Source organism: Heterobasidion irregulare, assembly GCF_000320585.1.
Source record: "Heterobasidion irregulare TC 32-1 unplaced genomic scaffold scaffold_01, whole genome shotgun sequence".
Lineage (NCBI taxonomy): Eukaryota > Fungi > Basidiomycota > Agaricomycetes > Russulales > Bondarzewiaceae > Heterobasidion > Heterobasidion irregulare.
The window spans coordinates 1,006,655-1,025,698 of NW_009258197.1; the positions used below are offsets into that span (position 1 = coordinate 1,006,655).

General features: G+C 51.4%; 6 protein-coding genes across 6 annotated transcripts; 5 read left to right on the top strand and 1 right to left on the bottom strand.

Moving 5' to 3' along the window:
- The first annotated feature begins 32 nt into the window (after positions 1-32).
- HETIRDRAFT_153619 (uncharacterized protein) lies at positions 33-1,342 on the top strand. The gene is made up of 8 exons (XM_009542485.1): positions 33-79; positions 142-166; positions 221-279; positions 335-395; positions 454-481; positions 546-551; positions 604-880; positions 941-1,342. The coding sequence occupies exons 1-8, from the start codon at positions 43-45 to the stop codon at positions 1,078-1,080; spliced, it is 633 nt and encodes a 210-aa protein (XP_009540780.1). The 5' UTR covers positions 33-42; the 3' UTR covers positions 1,081-1,342.
- Positions 1,343-1,383: 41 nt separating this feature from the next.
- Positions 1,384-4,441, bottom strand: HETIRDRAFT_468455 (uncharacterized protein). The gene is made up of 5 exons (XM_009542486.1): positions 3,761-4,441; positions 3,041-3,698; positions 2,639-2,973; positions 2,247-2,582; positions 1,384-2,191 (listed from the first exon to the last, which is right to left on the bottom strand). The coding sequence occupies exons 1-5, from the start codon at positions 4,280-4,282 to the stop codon at positions 1,652-1,654; spliced, it is 2,391 nt and encodes a 796-aa protein (XP_009540781.1). The 5' UTR covers positions 4,283-4,441; the 3' UTR covers positions 1,384-1,651.
- Positions 4,442-5,058: 617 nt separating this feature from the next.
- Positions 5,059-6,327, top strand: HETIRDRAFT_99234 (uncharacterized protein; the record flags this gene model as incomplete). Its single annotated transcript, XM_009542487.1, has 8 exons — positions 5,059-5,088; positions 5,158-5,168; positions 5,227-5,354; positions 5,416-5,506; positions 5,574-5,650; positions 5,718-5,812; positions 5,888-6,034; positions 6,100-6,327. 8 exons carry the CDS (start codon positions 5,059-5,061, stop codon positions 6,325-6,327), a joined length of 807 nt encoding a protein of 268 aa, XP_009540782.1.
- A 1,375-nt stretch (positions 6,328-7,702) lies between these two features.
- HETIRDRAFT_153621 (uncharacterized protein) lies at positions 7,703-9,114 on the top strand (the record flags this gene model as incomplete). Its single annotated transcript, XM_009542488.1, has 7 exons — positions 7,703-7,850; positions 7,922-8,048; positions 8,109-8,180; positions 8,245-8,265; positions 8,325-8,409; positions 8,507-8,860; positions 8,953-9,114. The coding sequence occupies 7 exons, from the start codon at positions 7,703-7,705 to the stop codon at positions 9,112-9,114; spliced, it is 969 nt and encodes a 322-aa protein (XP_009540783.1).
- A 2,025-nt stretch (positions 9,115-11,139) lies between these two features.
- Positions 11,140-16,099, top strand: HETIRDRAFT_153622 (uncharacterized protein; the record flags this gene model as incomplete). The annotated part of the gene is made up of 21 exons (XM_009542489.1): positions 11,140-11,330; positions 11,394-11,511; positions 11,567-11,860; positions 12,051-12,191; positions 12,253-12,398; positions 12,449-12,686; positions 12,737-12,843; positions 12,905-13,033; positions 13,085-13,509; positions 13,557-13,654; positions 13,704-13,769; positions 13,825-13,998; positions 14,048-14,236; positions 14,307-14,492; positions 14,549-14,660; positions 14,710-14,840; positions 14,905-15,132; positions 15,188-15,367; positions 15,421-15,708; positions 15,758-15,926; positions 15,980-16,099. The coding sequence occupies 21 exons, from the start codon at positions 11,140-11,142 to the stop codon at positions 16,006-16,008; spliced, it is 3,639 nt and encodes a 1,212-aa protein (XP_009540784.1). The 3' UTR covers positions 16,009-16,099.
- A 148-nt stretch (positions 16,100-16,247) lies between these two features.
- On the top strand, positions 16,248-17,913 carry HETIRDRAFT_305861 (uncharacterized protein; the record flags this gene model as incomplete). The annotated part of the gene is made up of 2 exons (XM_009542490.1): positions 16,248-16,694; positions 16,741-17,913. 2 exons carry the CDS (start codon positions 16,248-16,250, stop codon positions 17,911-17,913), a joined length of 1,620 nt encoding a protein of 539 aa, XP_009540785.1.
- Between the last annotated feature and the right edge of the window lie 1,131 nt (positions 17,914-19,044).

The following is a 19,044-nucleotide window of genomic DNA, read 5'->3' on the forward strand; positions in this document are numbered from 1 at the left end:
TGGGATGTCTCCCCATCACTGCCTTCGTCCTACTCGTCCACCATGTCCAAGCAGCTTCAGTTCAAGCTCGTTCTCCTCGGTCGGTGTCCGTTTGTTTTGAAGGGTTGTCAGCGCTCATAACAGTTGCTCGCACACATCCAGGTGAATCCGCCGTGGGCAAGTCTAGGTACTTCTAAGCGCCAAGCTTGCGCTCTTTCGTGGCTGACGCACTTCTTGCCAGTCTGGTCTTGCGTTTCGTGAAGGATCAGTTCGACGATTACCGCGAGAGCACCATCGGAGGTTTGCTCATTTCTCTCCTACCCATTTGCTCCAGCTGCGAATCTATCTTGAACAGCCGCGTTCCTCACACAGACGGTAACTCTCGATGATGGTATGACCGTCAAGTTCGAGATATGGTGCGTTCACCCTACCAATCGCTTTGTATGTCTCCGTTGGTCCTTATGTTCCGTTCAGGGATACTGCAGGCCAAGAACGTTATAAGGTGCGTTGAACGTCTGTCCCTGTATTCCTCATAATTGAATACTGATGTCCTTATCTGAACCCAGTCTCTCGTACGTCCTATATTTGGTCATATTTTGGCAGGAAGCTGAGCACGAATGATAGGCACCAATGTATTATCGGAATGCCAACTGCGCGGTGGTTGTCTATGATATCACGCAAACCGCATCGTTGGACAAAGCTCGTAATTGGATCAGGGAGCTGCAGCGCCAGGCAGATCCCTCGATAGTCATCGCCCTGTGCGGTAACAAATCCGATTTGGCTGCTCGCCGGCAGGTAACCCAAGAAGAGGCTCAGAAATACGCAGAGGAAGAGGGTCTGATGTGGGCAGAGACCAGTGCAAAGAGCGGCGAAGGTGTGGCAGATATCTTCACTGCCATAGGCAAGCCATCTACCTATACCCTTCTGACCAGATCTGATACTGATCATGCTATATGTACAGCTAAGAAGCTTCCAACGACCGCACCATCATCATCGAGAGCCGGCGCTGCTGGTCGAGCTGGTGCTGCAGGTGGTAGAGCGGGTGTTGACCTCAACAAGCAGCAGAGCGCTGTTCCAGGCGCCGACGCTTGCAACTGCTGATCGCTTTTCTTTGTCTTTGTCGGTGTGGCCACTGTCTATGCATGTTTTCTCCTATCCACCTGATTTTTGACTATGGCGGATATCTCTCGGATCGCCGAGCATAGATCCTACGCAAGCACCTTCATACTTCTTTGCGTCCTCTCACGGATCCTGTTTTCGCTTATCTCGTACTCCTGTAGTATATTTAATCTCCTTCACATTTGGCTTTCTCATTCGATACATGCGACATATTATGTGGACTTTACATGGGAGTCGGCCTCACATTCATGACCCCGCATTGTCCTGAGTAAATAGCAGTGATATGAGAGTAAGAATCTAAATAACATCAGCCAGATTGCATAGATCACAATGAAGTCGGTACTTAGTGAGAGCATAGACAAATTAGCATACATATCCTTTACAACATAAAAAAAGCCGCGAATGGCACGGAAGTACAGTAAGCAACCTCACCGTCTGGCGAGGGAAAACAAGGTGGAAAACGCAACAATATTAGTGGGCAGAAAGCAAGAACGAGTTTTGGAGTCGATGAAGGCGAAAGAGAGAGACTTCGGAAATCCACGAACAAGAGCCATCAAAACCCAGCCGCCTCCAGACCCTTCCTGATATCTGCGTGAACAAGCTCCGCTTGTTGCAATTCGTCGCTCCGGCTCCAGTACCACCGCTCGTCCTTCCCCGTCGTACTCGTCATCTGAGACTGGATGAAATTCGTCGTCGCCTGATTCTCGGCAAACGAGTACGGCTTCCCTTGGAAGCGGAGAATGGCCGTGACGATATCGTACCACTGCTGTCGTTTCACAAAGTGAATGAGGGCGCGATGCCCTCCAGGCGACGAGGGGTAAGGGACACCGATGTGATCCCCGTGTTCGGCGTCTATGTGCAGCATGTTTTTCACATACATGCCGATGAAGGGCACGCAAGGGCCGTCAACTCTGTCCAGCACAGAACGGTAATATGAATAGTTGCCGGCGGGGACGTTGAACTTCAACAGAGATTCTAGATGCGATTCTCGGGCCGTATGGACCCATGTGAAGTGCAAGCGAGAAATAAGCGAACTCGAGAGCGCAGCCACGATCGAAGTCATGGAGGAATAATTGTGCAGCGATTTACACTTCTACAAGGGCGATTTTCAGGACGTCAGAGGGACGGATGCTTGCCAAACAGCTCACCTCCGCGATTCGTATCCAGAAATCGACCGCCGATGCTCGTTTACTGAGGCCGTCGATCTCCAGGATACTCGACTTGACCCAGTCGGATAGCTTGTTATGCGTGGCGCAAAAAGCCGCCATGTTCTTCACGTCGTTCCCGACTTGCTTTCTCGTCCACGTGAGGCATTCGGTTGCGCGAATTTTTGCATACAATCGATGCTCAAAGACGCTGAGATGCTGTGCTATATCCAACGGATCCATCCGAAGCAGCTCGTAGGACTCGTACTTTCGTACCTTGTTCCTCCACCGCTTTTGCAAAGGTGTGACCGCATCCGGCGGATTTGGATCGGCGAAAGTCTGCGCAATCTATCATTCATATATAGCGCGCTGGATATCAGGAGATACGGGCTTACCAAACGTTCTAGCGAAATCAGCACATGCTTCGCGGTCAACGTCAGAGATGCCGGTGAGTGTATCAGCGACAGAAACTCTTGGAGACGAGGAGGGATATCAGGGTCTTGGTTAAGCATGTCATGGTCCTCAAGCCATATCGTCAAGACAGATAGCACGCGTTTCTGCGTCGGTCGTAGTTTTCTTTTCTTCCAATCCTCGAAAGCCTCCGTGCTGAGGCCCTTGGGCGCGTCCATCTCGTAATGAGAGATAAGGAGATCATAGACCTCATTGGCAGAAGCGAAAGTCCTGAACGTGGTGAGAAAAACGTGTCTGAATGTTTCCTGTTGTGAGAGCCCTGCATGAAACATTAATGTTAGCATCAGAGCGGGCACAGGTCTTGTGACGGGCGGAACAAGTCTTACGAAGGGGGTCGATAACAAGCCGCTCGACGAGTGCGGGAAGCGTTCCGGCCTTGACACTCCCATCGTACTCTAACTTGATTTCATCATCACCATACTTGGGCCGTAGATACCACGGGAGATTTGCCTGAGCGAGTTTCGCATTGTGAAATGCTTGTGCATCATCATCACCAGTCAACTGTTTGATCTTGCCCGGTCGGGGAAGAGATAGCGCCTGCGGAGGAGTCGGGTCAGTCGGGCTTTCGAGATCAGGACTGGCAAGCAAGTCGAGTTCCTTGATATCGTGGGCTTGAATGAGGGCTGAGAGTCGCTGGAGAGACGACTGATCGTCAAGAATGAGAGGGCGCCGTCGGAGGTTGCGATTATTAGAAGCTGGAAGGGTAGGGTTTGAGGCACTACGGGCGTGGATACCAGATTTAAGATCATCTAAGTCAAGTGCAGCTGAGAGAGGCGATGGTGATGGTGATAGAGACTTGTCGAGCCGGCGCGCCTGTAGTTCTGGTGGGCGAGGCAGGGGCGATGATGGATAATGTCGTAGGTTGAACGCGTCTATCGGGGAATCCTCCAGACCAGAATCTGTAGGAAGACGGAAATCGTGCAGGTCCTTGTCACCGTCCGTCGGCGATGAGTCCGTACCAGGAAAGAAGTTCATGGCATTGGCCTAAACAATTACATTCGGTGATTCAGCGACCCGATACGATTTGGCACAACCGCGTGTCTGACCTTATTGGTGTCCAGGGCCTCATCGTCCGTGTAATCGAGGGCGGAAGACAATGGGGAATCGAGGGAGGGCTTCAGACTGGGAGGCGCCGACCTGGATATTCGATCAGGATTGTAGTGCGGTATCTGGGTCTCCTCTTGCAAATGATGAACCTTCTCTGCAACGTCCTCCGGGAGAGCACGAACGTAGGAAGCGGGTATCCAGCCCACTTCACTTCCATCTTTACGCACCGCAGCCCACCACCCGGAATCCTCCTTCCTCACAATCTCCAATATTTCGTTTTTTGAAAAGGACAGATGGTCGGAATCCGATGAATTAAAGTCATAAAGACATAGCACGGAGCATATCCTCTCGTATGATTCTCCGGAGGGCGACTCGTAATTCCAGGTCCCCTTGCGAAAGCCAGAGGCTGAAGACGGGGTCGTGGTGGAAGATTCGCTCGTGACGTGACGGAAGAGAGTGTCCTTTGGATCTATCAACAGTCGGAGGGACTGTCGAGCGAGTTGGGGAGATGAGGCAGCCATAGCGCGAATATTGATACAGACGTTGCGGGGTCGTCCAGCGAGAGGTTTAGACAGAAGAAGAGTGGCACAAAAGGACAGAGATATACGGATCCAGAGACAAAGGGCGGCGCTTGGAATGCCCCGCAGGCATGCACAGGTCTATACCAAGCACTGACACTGATATGAAGCGGCGCAGGAGGCTGCGGTGTGAGAACACGAAGAGCGGATGATGATGGTTAACTTTATACGTTAAGCCTCCATGCCTTACTTGGTAAAATGATTACTCAACTACCATCATAACATCAGGATCACCACAGCTGACAGGATGGTAGGGCAGAAACCGGGAGGGGAGAGACAACGAACGATGCCGCCGCCACCGTGCCAGCTGGGAAGCTGTCTGCTGGGAGGCTATTGCCGTATGACGAACATGGAGATCTGGCGACTCTCAATGACTCTGAAACCACAATTATGGGAAGATAATCCCGGTTCGCGTATCTCGACAACCCATTCCATCTTGCCCAGCTCTGAGTCATGAAAGATGAATGACGTAGGCACAGACCCATGTCTCGCGGAGGCCACGAGCTTTCCCGAACTCAGGTAGCAGATATCATGAATAGCACAGGCGGTATAGCCTTGATGAATGCAGAGCAGGTCCGGCACAGATAATTTAATTCCGGACCCCGATCGCAGACGTCACGGCGACTTCCGGTTCCCTTTTCGGGTTATCTTGCTCGGCTGCGATAAACTGAACCACCTCTCAAGTTAACCACAGCGCAATATACCGGCGCCACCTGCTCATGGCACCTTGGAACCCCACCAAAGCAAAAGTTCGTCCCGGACGGCCACCGTCCTCTTTGTCCTCGAGTCCACTTCCGTAGCTGATTTACGACATACAGGTGCAACTCCGGTAGGATTCTCTCATGGACGTCTGCTTGTCACGCATGGAAACTGATGGACACCATCAGCCTGTCCGTCCAAAGGTTGAGGACATCACAGGAGAAAAAGAGTGCACAGGCCAAGGCATCCCGGCGCGATATTGCCACCCTCTTGGAAAAGGGGAAGGTCGAGACTGCGCGAATCAAAGTCGAAAACAGTACGTCCTCCTGTCCCACCGGGCCGCCCGCACCTGCATTCCTCATCGCATTTCACTGCAGTCATCCACGAGGACATCCAGATTGAACTCCTAGAGCTCCTAGAGCTCTACTGCGAGCTGCTCATTGCCCGGTTCGGACTGCTGGACCAGAAGTGAGTGAGTCTTACACATGCTGACTCGCAACGATCAGAGCTGTGGTCTCAATATGCGTGCGTGCAGCACCCGGGACCCAGATCCCGCTGTCAGCGAAGGCGTATGCAGCATCATTCACGCAGCACCACGGACGGAGATTAAAGGTACGTCTCCTGAGTCATTTGGTCACGCCAAACTGAGAATCGGCGGCGCGTCCCCTCGTGCCTTCAGAGCTTCATATCTTACGAGACCTCCTTATGCACAAGTATGGTCGCGAGTTCTCCGTTGCGGTGATGGAGAATCGCGATGGATGCGTCAGCGAACGAGTGAGTGATCACGGCGGGCTTCCACTTACTCCTCCCAACCTCATGGCAAATCTGAGATGGCTCATTTTTCCGTAGGTCATGAAGAAGCTCACCATAGACATGCCCTCTTCCGAGCTAGTTGACGCCTATCTAGCGGAGATCGCAAAGGGCTACGGTGTGAACTGGGCGCCACTGGTCACGCCAGGGAAGACCGATGACGATGACGAAGGAGGGGGGGTGAAGGTGGGTTGTCAGTCCCTCGCTCGTCGGACTGCAACATCGATGATTCATTAACTTTCGGCGAACAGGAGGCGACGGCAGAAAAGCAGGCTGTTCCGGTCATGGCTGCATCTGCTGCCTTTGCCGAGGGCAAAGGGGACAAGCCTCCCAAACTTCCAGACCTCCCCCCAACGGAGGATGATGACACCAAGGGCGCCGCGTCTACTAACAATAAGCAGGAGATCTCGTCGCCGCCAGCGCCGCCAGACGACTTTGAAGTGCTAGCAAAGAGGTTCGAGGCCCTTAAGAAGCGTTAGGGGTGAAACAGGTGAGTCAAGACTTAAACGAACCGTGTCAATTGCACGTTCATGCTCACGTCACGTCGCGATCGTTCATAGAAAGGATAATTTATATATTTCATGGCGTTGGAGGACTATGGATAATCATGAGTGATATTTGATAGCTGTTGTACACTAAGGTACGGTACGAGACGTTGGAAATGACATCCGTTCAAATGGATGCCAGTGGCTAGGAGAGCCATAGACACCACATTCCGAATGGCGGCACAGGGTCACAAGTGGATTGTGATGGGTGCCGTCGTAATGACTGAATCGGAGCAAACTCTTTTCGTATCGAAAGGCCGCGAGACGGATATTGTTTCAAGCTTATTGGATCGTCGGCTGAGGCCTGGCCGAGAGCGTGAGCGACCACTCGCACCGCACCCACGCACATGCGCCACAGGATCTCGGAAGGGAAGAAGTTGGCGCGCGCCGCGCATCCAGTGCGGAACTGCCAGGTCTGCTTCGGAAATGGGCCAGTAGCTACCTGTTGGCGGATCTCGTCTTTTGTCTAGTGCAGTTGTCAGGAAGCCAAAAGAGGTATGTCGCGGGAGTGTTCTGGCCGCAACGCGTGATCAGGGTTGTTTCATGTCCTCGGACAGCGAGCGTGTTCTCACCCGCAGGACCTGAGGGACTTCCAAGAGTCACCAGGGAAATGGGTATTTCAACAGGCAAGATTGTTCGGGGGGATTTGACGCGTACTGTGTAAAGTATATCTCCAGGATCAAGCAGGTGATTGGCTGGATGCAGCGCGCATAGCAGAAGGTTTGATGAGAGGTACTAGGGAGGAAGGGAGATGCCCAGGAACGGAGTGATGGATCGCGAGCGGTGCAGGGCTGGTCGGCGGCGGAGAAAGGCCTCGAGGCAGAGTGGAGATGGGATGTGTGTGTGTGTGAGAAGGGCGATAGAGGGAGCGGCGGCGGATGGGACGAGACGAGCTGGAGCGCCCGGGTCGAGGATGTTCCAGCGGAAAGGTCAGTGGAAGGAGAGACCGAGGGAGAGACCGAGGCTGGAGGGACCGCCAGAAGAGAACGCCTGGGGAGGACACGAGGCGGTCCCGGCGAGCCTTGAGGCAGATTTAGCAGCGCGCAGACCACACACGGCCGCCGGCTTTATGTCCGCCGCAACCTCAACAGCTCAAATGCCAACCTCCTCAGACCCCCAGCTCCTATATACTGCACTCCCCCCCCCCCCCCCCCATGCCCCTCTGTCCCCAATGTACTCCTACTCCCTCCACCACAACCCCGAGCCCGCCATGCACGCCCTCGACTGCTCCGAGTCCGACGACGACAGCGACATGCTCTCCGACTTTTCCTACAGCGCCGCAAGCTCCGCCACCTCCTACGATGTCTCCATGCGCTCCGCCTCCCCCGCCCCCTCCCAGTACTCCGTCACCAGCTCCATTCGCGCCCAGTCGTATCGCCTCGAGTTCGGCCGCGGTCTCAACAACTACTCCGACGTGTACCAGCTCCCCGCAGACGACGAGGAGCTCGAGCGCTTGGGTACGCTCGATCGCACACCCGCCTTGTCCGTCCACCCACGCTGAGACGCTTGTCTTGTCTTCGCGTCTCAGACATGCAGCATGTGATGTTCAAGGTGGTCATGGGAAAGTACCCGCCCCCTCTCGTCGAGATCCTGTCCGAGGTCATCCCAGGGGAGCCCAAGGCGTGTTTAGATCTGGGTTGTGGGAGCGGCAGCTGGTATGTCTTCGCCACCAGTCCTCGCGCGTGCTCCGAAGCTCACGCTATTCGCGTCGGAAGGATTATGGATGTCGCACGCGATTTCCCCAATTGCCAGGCCGTGGCCGTCGACCTTGTTCCCATGCAAGCCGAGTTCGTACACCCCTGCTTCTCACCGCCTGTTCCTCGAGAATTGACGCACCAAATTCACGTTCAGAGACATGCCTCCGAATTGTAGGTAAGGGCGTTCCTCGACCCAGCATCCTTTACGTCCGCGCTCAACAGGGTCTCGATCAGGAGCGAGGTCGACGATATCAATCTAGGCATGCAGCACTTCTATGGTGACTTTGACGTCGTCCATACCCGGCTGGTCTCTTCAGGCGTAAGTCGTGACGGCCTCTATGGATAATATCCCCGGGACGCTCGCGTCCAATAGGCTCAGCTGATCGTGACACTGTTTTTTCTTTCTGCGCGATCAGGTCCGCGATTACCGTGCCTTTATAGACGAGATTGCGCGAGTGCTGCGGCCCAAGGGACTCGTCGAAATCGTGGAATTCGACTTCCGATGTTACGACAACGATCATAAGCCCATACTGTCAATACCAGATGCCATGGAACCGCCATGGCTTCCTCGCTGGTTCAATCTCTCCAACATGGCAGTGCGCCAGCGTGGCGGTACCCCCGACGCGTCCAACATGCTCTATGCGTGGTTTCGTCAGCACCCCGCGTTTGAGGACATCGTGTACAGAGAGGTCTGGCTGCCGACCTCGGCCTTCTATCAGAAAGGCCACAAGGATTTCTATGCTGGGACGGTTATGCAAAAGGACATCCAGGTCAGTGTCGTTGCTCAACGTGGTGTCGCACACTACTGCGAATCATGTGCGACTCATCACACGGTGCAAACTTCTTTTTTCTCCTCTTGCAGGCCTTTCTTAAGTCCGGGCGGCCGCTGTTGCTGGGAAGTGGGCTCCCGGAGGCGTATGTCGACGAAGTGACGCAGCTCGCCCACGATGAGGTGGAAGCGGCGCAGACTGTCACCTTTTGCCGCGTGGAGTCCGTGTATGCGCGGAAGCGAGAGGCTTTCTGAACTTGAAATTTTGGTTGAACTTTACATCTTGGCGGGGCCAATCGCAATGGACCTTTAATACGATAGCATATGGACATGGCCTTTCAATACAAGTAGTGTACGTCAAATTAATCCCTCGTCTTTGTCTTTCCTATGCGTAGTCAGACAAATGAGATGAGGTGATATTCACTTTCAGGATACGTGCATCGTCGGATGTCGGAGAAGAACTGGGGTCAAGAAACCCGCACATCTGCCCTTACTAAGAGCATGGGAAAGAATGCTGCGCAGATCTAAGAGGCCGTGACCTGCAATGGGGATATGTTCAGAAAGCTTGATATATGGGGACGGTAAACCGCGATTCATGAAGCTTCAATAAGGTGAAGGGTTGCCCGGGATGACATTTAAGAGAGTACTCATTCCAGGGCACTTCACACATGCTGCAGAATCATTGTCGATATCGTGGTGGAGGACTATAGGGAACATCTCCGCCGGTTTCTCTCATTTTGGAGCAGCGATGTGATGAACATGGGAATGTCGATGCACGACAAGATACGATTAAATTTACTATTCGGCCGGAGGTGGTGATTCCATCTAGGGGATCGTGGTGCGGGAGGCTCAGCGATGAGGATGCCAGAAGCAAGGAGCGTTTGTTTCCGAGCGAGATGCTGCTCCTGGGCTCCAAACTCGTTGCCTCGGCTGCCAGACTGGGCCGCGCGCCCCGCGAGCCGCTCGGCTCGTGCTTAATGAAAGGCAGGCTTCTCTCTTGGAATGTCATGACGTCGGCGATTGGACACGCCTCCGGGATCTTTGGATGGCATCGAGAGATCGGACATACAGTATTGGGCGTGATGTACGGCTATAGCTGTCTGGATTACAAGTGCCGACAGGACCCTCGCCCCCAAGCAAGCCCCGACTGGACACGGTTCTTGTTTCTTGCACTCGGCGCGGTGAGCGCCTGTGATCCCGGATGCGCGAGAAAAGGGTGACGGTAATGACGATGAGGCCACCGATGGTGCATCCTGCGATTCCACCGGCCTTCATTGTCATGTTGATAGAAGTGGAAGGACCGTTTCTGGCGTGCATCATGTGGCTTGGTGGGTTATTTTGAGTCGTTGACATGTGTGATTTGAGACGACCGGCGGTACTGGCTGCAGTGCTTTGTTTTAAGTTCGAATTACATGGTGACTGAACCCGGCGTGCCTGTCCAGCTATGTAGAAGGGAGAAGACGATCAGCATGCGTGGGACGTTTGAGTAATAAAAAACTGCCACTGAACAAGTTCAAAGTGACCTGTCTGACGATTTACCGAGGAGACTCTGGGCTGTGGGCTTGGACGTAGTACAGCAATGAAAGCTGCACTGAGTAAAACGCATTGCTTTGATACAATTCACGCCCACAGTTGAGCGATCCATTCACAGCCACTATAGTCACACTCCTCAATGTGGACAAGACAACCAGAATTTGTATCCCTTCCATCGGCGTTTCTCGCAAGAAACTGATTAAGTGACCCGGACCGATTGCGGATGAAAAGTCGCACAATATAGTCGATGATCGGAGAGAAGGCTAGCGTAATTGCTCTGGACTTATTGGATACCGTCTCGATCAGTAGGATGGGTGAAGGATTTTATCTTCATCCCATGGCTACTATGACTGCCTATGAGGTCGCCTTTGCGATTGGTTAAGCACTGGTGACCGACAGATGATGCTTAGCAGTGCTTAGCATAGTCATCAGCGAGCGCCTGCTGAGAAACACGATGTCAAACAAGCGTGAGACCTATGGGTTCAGAGAATGGGAAAGCTCGCCCTCGTCCTATCAAATGGATGGCGACATGCATGGTGGTGGCAGAATCAATGAATCATAGTAATGAGTCTCCGCGAAAAGCATTGTATTTTCTGCCGCTAAGCCTAATTTCATCCGTAATTTCGGGAAGTGGTTCCAAACCCAAGCATGAGGTTAAGGTCACTACTACCTTCACTCCCTGACAATCACTTATACCGCGTCTACTTCAATTGCATTTTCCGTCACTAAGGGTGGAGCTTCGTCGGTATGACAGACCTTGCTCGCGATGAAGTCATTGACAGCATAGTGAATCCACGACCGGAAAATGCTCAAAAGCTTCTAGTCAGCCTCGGTTTTGACAGACTTCCATCTCGTGAACAAGTTCATCGTAATATCGAGGAAAAGTTCCTTCTACCAAAAGATCAGCTTCCTGAGGATTGGCTTCCGGACTATCAGATGTGAGCAATGCAGTGCGAATGGGCTCCGTGCTATGAGCTCACTGTGGCATGCACCTTTCGTAGTCACTGGGAACATTCGATATCTGTCCCTTCGTTACTGGCGCGATCTCCCGCTCCACCGCCGACCTCACTATCGTTTGTAAGAGCAGGCCTTCATGGAAGAGTGACCGGGTACGCCGAGGTGAGCTTTGTGACTTCATTGAACCCTGTGTCCCAAAAGCTATACATGCGCATAGACGCCCAACCCACCTGTCCGCACTGGTCTCACATCTACATCCATCGATCGGGCACCGGGGCCGAACAAGAATTTCGTCAGGGGAAAATCTGGATACGTTCCTTTTTGGCCAGGCGGTCTCGAGAGTCTCGTCCCAGTGCTGAAGGAAGATGAGTCCGATACGGATTCGAAAGGCCTTCGGACCACTCCTCCAGGACTTTCGCGGGGGCTTCGTCTTCCTGGGGATGGTCAAGATGACGAATATCTTTCTGAAATAAATGCGATATCCAAAAAATCATCACGGAACGATTACGAGGTACGATCTTAGATGTTTGTCCCCTTCATACTTACATGGTCACCCTAGGATTACGACGCAAATACAGGCCTCAACGATGAGCTACCTATCCCCTCGAGAACGCGCGTAGATCCAATCGATGACCTACTTCCGTCGTCGGTGAGTAGAGCAACCATGCAAAATCAATTTGTATCTCTGAAGTCTCTGCCAGAGATCACACCTCAGTCCTATCTCCTCGCCACATAAACCTGTCCGAAAGGTGAAGATTCAGAAGCGAGATTGGGCGCATGTCATCGATATCAACAAACCAATGAAAAACTTCCACACACTCGTTCCCGAGATGGCACACAAAGTAGATTTAGTTTCTCGTCGAGGTTATTAGTCTCGGTCGCACTGACGTCCATATTTGACAGTACCCCTTCGAGTTGGACACCTTCCAGAAGGAAGCTGTCTATCACCTCGAGATGGGAAACTCAGTATTTGTCGCTGCACATACTTCTGCTGGAAAAACTGTGGTCGCCGAGTACGCCATCGCTCTTGCAGAAAAGCACATGACTAGGTGAGTATAAGTCTTGATGCAAATTTCGAACATTCAACCATGTCGTGCAGAGCCATTTATACGTCTCCAATCAAGGCGCTTTCAAATCAGAAGTTCCGAGACTTCAAGCAGACGTTCTCGTCAAACTCTGTTGGAATCCTCACGGGAGACGTCCAAATAAATCCAGAGGCTAACTGTCTTGTTATGACGACTGAAATCCTGCGTAGCATGCTCTACAAAGGCGCCGACCTGATACGTGACGTCGAATTCGTCATCTTCGATGAGGTGCATTATGTGAACGATGCTGAGGTAGGCTGGACCGTGCAATTAAGTTGATTTCATAGCTGAACTCTTCTTAGCGTGGTGTTGTATGGGAGGAAGTCATCATCATGTTGCCGGATCATGTGAATATAATTCTGCTATCCGCCACTGTACCAAATGCGAGAGAGTTCGCAGATTGGGTTGGGTCAGTATCACCTTCTTCAATCCACATTCATGCGTTAGCTTATACGCTGATCTGGTCCCAGCCGCACGAAGAAAAAAGACATATATGTCATATACACGGCCAAGCGTCCTGTGCCACTCGAACACTACTTATATGCAGGGCGGGAGATGCACAAAATTGTTGATGCAAATCGAAACTTTGTAGCGGATGGGTATGCAGACAATCTTCTTTTTAGGACCTCAATATGTAACGGTCCCTATAGGTACAAAAGTGCAGGCGAAGCGCTTCGAAGAAAACAAGACAAGGAACGTGAGGCAGCGGGACTACCACCGGTCCAGCGGGTAGGTGCCAGGGGTGCAGCGCCCCAGAGAGGTCAACGTGGAGCAGCAGGTGGGCGCGGAGGTGTTTCTCCTCGTGGTGGACAAGCCCGAGGGGGACAGGCCCGAGGAGCTCCAATTGCACGCGGAGGAGGATCATCACGAACATTCCATCAAGTCGACAAGAGTCTTTATGTTCATTTACTAGGCCACCTGCGGAAGAGTGCACTTCTACCGGTTGTCGTGTTTACACTCTCAAAGAAACGATGCGAAGAGAACGCTGGTTCGTTATCGAATCTGGACCTCTGCTCAGCCGTCGAAAAGAGCGAGGTACATGTCGCCATTGAGAAGGCTGTGGCACGATTGAAGGGTGTGTTATCGATCATGCGAATTTCTGAGTGCTGAAGTAGTTTGCAGGAAGCGACAAAAGATTGCCCCAAATTTCCAGAATGAAGGACTTGCTGTCGCGAGGAATAGGTGTGCATCATGGAGGGCTATTGCCCATCGTCAAGGAGGTTTGATTGGGTCTCAATATTGAGACAAACATCGCTAACGCTATCTTAGGTTGTTGAAATCTTGTTTGCTCGTGGTCTAGTCAAGGTTTTATTTGCGACCGAGACCTTTGCGATGGTATTCATACTATTTCATGCACTAAAATTACCATTGGAAATCGATCATTTTTTAGGGCGTGAACATGCCTGCAAAATGTGTTGTGTTTTCAAGCATTCGCAAGCACGATGGGCGCAGTTTCCGAGATATTCTACCTGGCGAATACACTCAGATGGCTGGTCGAGCGGGTCGACGAGGTCTTGATACCACAGGAACCGTCATAATTATCTCTGGCGATCAACTACCCGAGGTATTTTTAGTAAATTTCTATCAGGGATGAAAACCTAACGTAGTTCTAGCAAACCGCACTACAGCTCATGATACTGGGAAAACCTGGAAAGCTGAACTCTCAATTTCGCCTCACCTACAACATGATTCTCAATCTTTTGCGCGTCGAAGCGCTAAAGGTCGAAGAAATGATCAAACGTAGTTTTTCAGAAAACGCTTCCCAGAAACTGCTACCTGACCAGCAACTGAAGGTCGCCGAAGTGCGTCAAGCACCCTTCTACATTTTTTGGCAGCTCAGAGATGAACGCTGACTTTATCATTGGTCTACAGAGTGAACAGAAACTTTCGACACTCCAAAAGTTGCAATGTGACGTCTGCTCAGATGACATCAACGCTTACTATGATGCTTCAACGGATTTAGTTGACTTCACGCAAACCCTTTTGACTATTGTCGCCAATACACCACAAGGTTCAAAATACTTCACACCAGGACGAGCTGTCATCCTGAGAGATGGGGTAAGCTTTTTTGATCATTGGTAGAAAAAAATAACACACTTTAAACTCTTTCCCAGCATTTCAGATGGAGTGCAGCCGTATTGCTCAAGCCCACTGCCTCCAAAGAAAAGGTGAAAACCTTCTGGGTGCTAGCTCGGGTAGATCAAGAGACGAAGAGCGGGAAGAATGGTGTGTGTTTCTTCGCACGATCCCGACATTGTGTGTTCATCAACCACAGATGTCGACACGCAGCTTGTCCCACCACGATGGCAGGCCGACCCTCAAATTCTACAGATCGATGATGCCGTTTACGAGTTGGTGGCAGCCCCGATTACCAGTATATCTATGGTGACAGATCGTATAGTGAAGGTACTATTATTTGGGCTACGTCGTGCATTGACGTTGTTGACAATTGACAATCATTCTATGGTAGGTTGATGTAGATGCTATTGTCGAACGACATAAGACCTCGCCAATGAATGAGGTTATTGCTTCTCTCAAAGACTTGATCGACAAATGGATATCAATGGGTACGGTGCCCGAGGCACCCTGGCCTCGTATGCGAGCTCTCGAGTTTCAAGAAGTGCTGCAATCGAGAAGTCAAGCCCTGCAGCGAATACAAAGCTCGTCTTGCACGCTTTGCAGCGATTTCGATCATCATGTGCGCATATATGCACTCTGTCATCTCTCATTCTACATATTGACATGACTACCAGTACACGCTACTCCATGCCGAGAAGACATTACGAGCCAATATCGCGAACCTCAAACTGGCCATCTCGGATCAAAATTTGGAGCTCATCCCAGACTATGAGCAGCGTATCGAAGTGCTCAAAGAGCTGAAATTCATTGATAATAATTCAACAGTTCATCTGAAAGGACGTGTAGCTTGTGAGGTATGTTGTTCTCTATTTCCTTTCTCGTTGTCTCTCGTCTTACAACATCTTAGATCAACTCGGTAAACGAGCTGATTCTTACGGAACTGATTCTTGACAATACTCTCGCTACATATGAGCCGGAAGAAGTCGTCGCCCTTCTGTCGTCATTTGTATTCCAGGAGAAGACTGATTCAGAGCCGTTGATATCACCGAGGTTGGAGGAGGGTCGAGCTGCCATTCTGACTATCGCAGATCGGATCGGCAGGGTCCAAGACCGACATAAGGTCGCAGCAGATGACTTCAGGTCCAGCTTGAAGTTTGGCCTCATGGAGGTTGTTTATGAATGGGCCCAGGGCATGGTGAGGCTTCCTCAACAATTCTATGCATGGTTTTCTTACAGTTTTGTAGCCATTCGAGAAATTGACTGATCTGACGGACGTGCCCGAGGGGACCATTGTACGAGTAATCAACAGGTTAGACGAAACTTGCAGGGAGGTTAGGGATGCGGCGCGAGTCATCGGAGACACAGAACTCATGAAAAAGATGGAGGAGGCGCAGAACAAGATCAAGAGAGATAGTAAGTGCTATCTTGAATCGAAAGAGTCGGGCGCCCAACTAATCCCTTTTCAGTCGTGTTTGCAGCAAGTCTGTATTTCTAGCAGATTCAGGTAGTCCGAGCAATATATCGCTAGCAGTTTTGTTTTGTTAACGTTCACTACATGAATGTGTAATTCTAGAACTTTTATAAGCAGAAGATTGCTGTATTTAGCACAGAGTGATCGGGGTCTTGCACCAGTAAACGTCATTGGTAGATCAACCTGGTCAACCATTTCAACGAATTTCAACCTTTGTTGGCTTTGGTTTCGACCACTACATCTCCTTCGACCCTCTGCGTGCGATGTCAGACTCTCAGGATTGCCATGAGCTTCTCTCTGACTCTCAAAAGTATACTATCTCTCATCCTATTTTATGCGAAACACCACAGGTCTCACAAATGGCAGTTGACTACTTGGCACACGCTTCCACCAATAAGCACATCTATTACCCCTCGCCGAATGGGCCCACTTCATCTTTCCAAGACAATGACAACTCCTCGATACTGCCTCCGCAGCGACGTAGAGTCAACCCCGAGAGTCTTGCAGCCCGCCTCGGCCCAGATCTTGTTACCGAGCTTGAAAGGCATATAATACCTGGAAATATTGAAATGCCATCATTCAGTGTGCGTAGAGATGTCCAGGTCAAGTTTGGTATCGATAGGCGACAGATCTACGACTTTTATCACAGCAGAGGGTTGCGCTGTATCAAAGAGGAGAAGGGAGTGCGACCCGGAGGGTTCTTTCCAGAGGTAAGGACCTAATGTATGCGTCAGCCTTAAATTAATCATGATATAGGGTCGGACACGACCTGCCAGACAGCCCATACCGCCGCCTAGCCCCAATTTGCTAGAGCCTAAAAAGCGAAGGGCTGCTGCTGCATCTGCTGCCGCCGTTCTGACCAAGCCCCATCGAGTGCCGCGTAAAAGTAGGACCATGCGAAGAAAGCATACTCCCTCTGACAACTTCGCGGAAAGCGTACTCTCGGAGTTCATTGATGACCCTTCTGATTCTGGGTGCATTATAGCTATGCCCGAGATCTGCGAACTTACTTGGGACGGTCAACATGCGGACTTTATCCCTCGCATACATCCGCTCGAGGACAGTTTCCTTCAACGCGCCGTCAGTGACGAGGACTACGCCTCGCGAACCCAGCCTCTTCTAGAACGTCTGGCAGAATTGCAAGGGTTTCGTACCTATGTCACTCCGTCATCCTCAAGCTCTTCGATTTCGTCAATCTCTTCGGCCTCTTCTAATTCCTCCATTTCCACCGCCCTTTCATCGCAATCCGATTTTCCTTCGTCCCTTGCACTATCTGCGACACCTGAAACACAGCCGAAGCTAGCAGCTACCTCCCTCAAAGAAGTTGAACGGGAGGAACATTACGACTGGCTTTCTGGTCTTCTCGGTCCAGCCATGGGCATCCAAGAAAATGTTGGAACTTACAGGTCGTATATGGAATGTCAGCGCCGGGTTTATCTCGAACGACTTCTGGATGTGGACGGTTGGAAATGTGCTCCATGCTCGCCTGTGACGAACGAATTCAAAGGTTGGGTCTCCCGCCCCGTTCCGAACCAATCCCCACTGCAGAACCTCCCCTTCCGGTCAGTTGGACAACCTCAGGTTGACGCCGATGAAGTTCCTGTCTCTTCCGATTCGCTAGATTCACTTTTTCCTCGATTGGATATGGAACAGCGTACACCCTTGTCTCCTAACAATCCTGACTATCTTTCCGACTGCTTTGGGCCCTCGACTTCCTTGGCTGTTAGGGAAGTTGGCGTTCAGATTGAAGACGCTATCCGAGGCCCCAAGCAGACGGCTCAGGCTCATTGCCGGCGGGAGAGCCATATCAGTGCAGGAAGGCACATTCGGTTTGATACAAATTCAGATGCATCATGCATCCGCAAATTTCAGACAGAAGTCATCAGGATAGTACGCAGGCGGACGTTTTCGAGTGGAGGGGAATTATGATCCGCGTAACCCCAGTAGGCTCCCTCTCCTCATTTGGGAACGATAGCTGAATCGTGTTCATACGTGCTTCAAGGTGGCCCTATCTCTCGTTTCTCCGTCGCCACCAAACTATCTTAGGAACTTTCATTATTTGGCCCTCAGTTCTAGACCTTGATTGCACTCTGTGTTCTTCTTCGTTTCTGTTCTCCGCTTTGGCGACACCCAGCAACATCTTCTACGGCTCACTTCTCACGGGCCAATCAATCCCGACTTCTATTGGTTCAACGTGTTCAATCTGTGCATTTTCGTGGCTTAGCTTTCCACGGTTTGGTTCTTTCTCTGTATCGAACGGACGTCTCAAGCATTATCACGCGGACTTTCTCGGACTTTCAATACCTGGACTTCGTCGATCTCTCTGGCGCAATGCTACCCGCGATACCCCGGCCTTCGTCCTCACCCCACGCGATCCTCAATAATTCACCTTGTATCTAGCACGCTCTCTCTCTCCTCTCTCTTGTCAACTGTATGTGCCTATTCCGTATATGGAAGCCGATCGCCCAGGAGCGAACCTCAGCATTATCAACACCCGACATCCAACAATCGGAACTCCCACCGCGGACACCCTTTCGCTCTTATATGTCTCACTCAGCCCGTCGCCCTGTCTTGCATTCCCATCGCGCCCGCGCCCCGTCTTCTCCCGTATCTCTGGCTTGCTTCCAAATTCGCGAACTCAAGGCCCCAGCCTCCACGAACCTTGATAACGACTGCGCCCGTCGACACGCTATTTCTGGGGCGCTGTTATCCATTACTGGATACATTGGTATGGCTGAGCCCCATGTGTATGTTTCATTTTTATCAGTCCGTGTTCCTAAGCCCTGAGACCTGTACACTCTTGTTGTCGTTGTCGTTGTTGTACACCACACATGGATTTTGACCTGTTGGAATCAATTTGGCTCGTCTCGCAACGTCCATCTGTCGTCGTGTAAGGGCCTGTGCACATTGTGCGACGACGTGCTGTCAAATGTATCATTTCCGTCTCCGGCCGCGGGGTTCTCGGTAGCGTTCATCTTCGCTTGAATGGCATTGGACTCGGGGATAAATGGAAGCACCGCAACAGGCAAGCAAAACAGGGAAGGTGCGGATTAGAGTTTA

Coding starts and splice junctions, on each gene's coding strand:
- HETIRDRAFT_153619 (XM_009542485.1), top strand. CDS start 43: ATGTCCAAGCAGCTTCAGTTCAAGCTCGTTCTCCTCG. Junction 167..220: donor TCCGCCGTGGGCAAGTCTAG/GTACTTCTAAGC, acceptor ACTTCTTGCCAG/TCTGGTCTTGCGTTTCGTGA. Junction 396..453: donor ACCGTCAAGTTCGAGATATG/GTGCGTTCACCC, acceptor TGTTCCGTTCAG/GGATACTGCAGGCCAAGAAC.
- HETIRDRAFT_468455 (XM_009542486.1), bottom strand. CDS start 4,282: ATGGCTGCCTCATCTCCCCAACTCGCTCGACAGTCCCTCCGACTGTTG. Junction 3,699..3,760: donor AGGCCCTGGACACCAATAAG/GTCAGACACGCG, acceptor GTAATTGTTTAG/GCCAATGCCATGAACTTCTT. Junction 2,192..2,246: donor TCTGGATACGAATCGCGGAG/GTGAGCTGTTTG, acceptor TCGCCCTTGTAG/AAGTGTAAATCGCTGCACAA.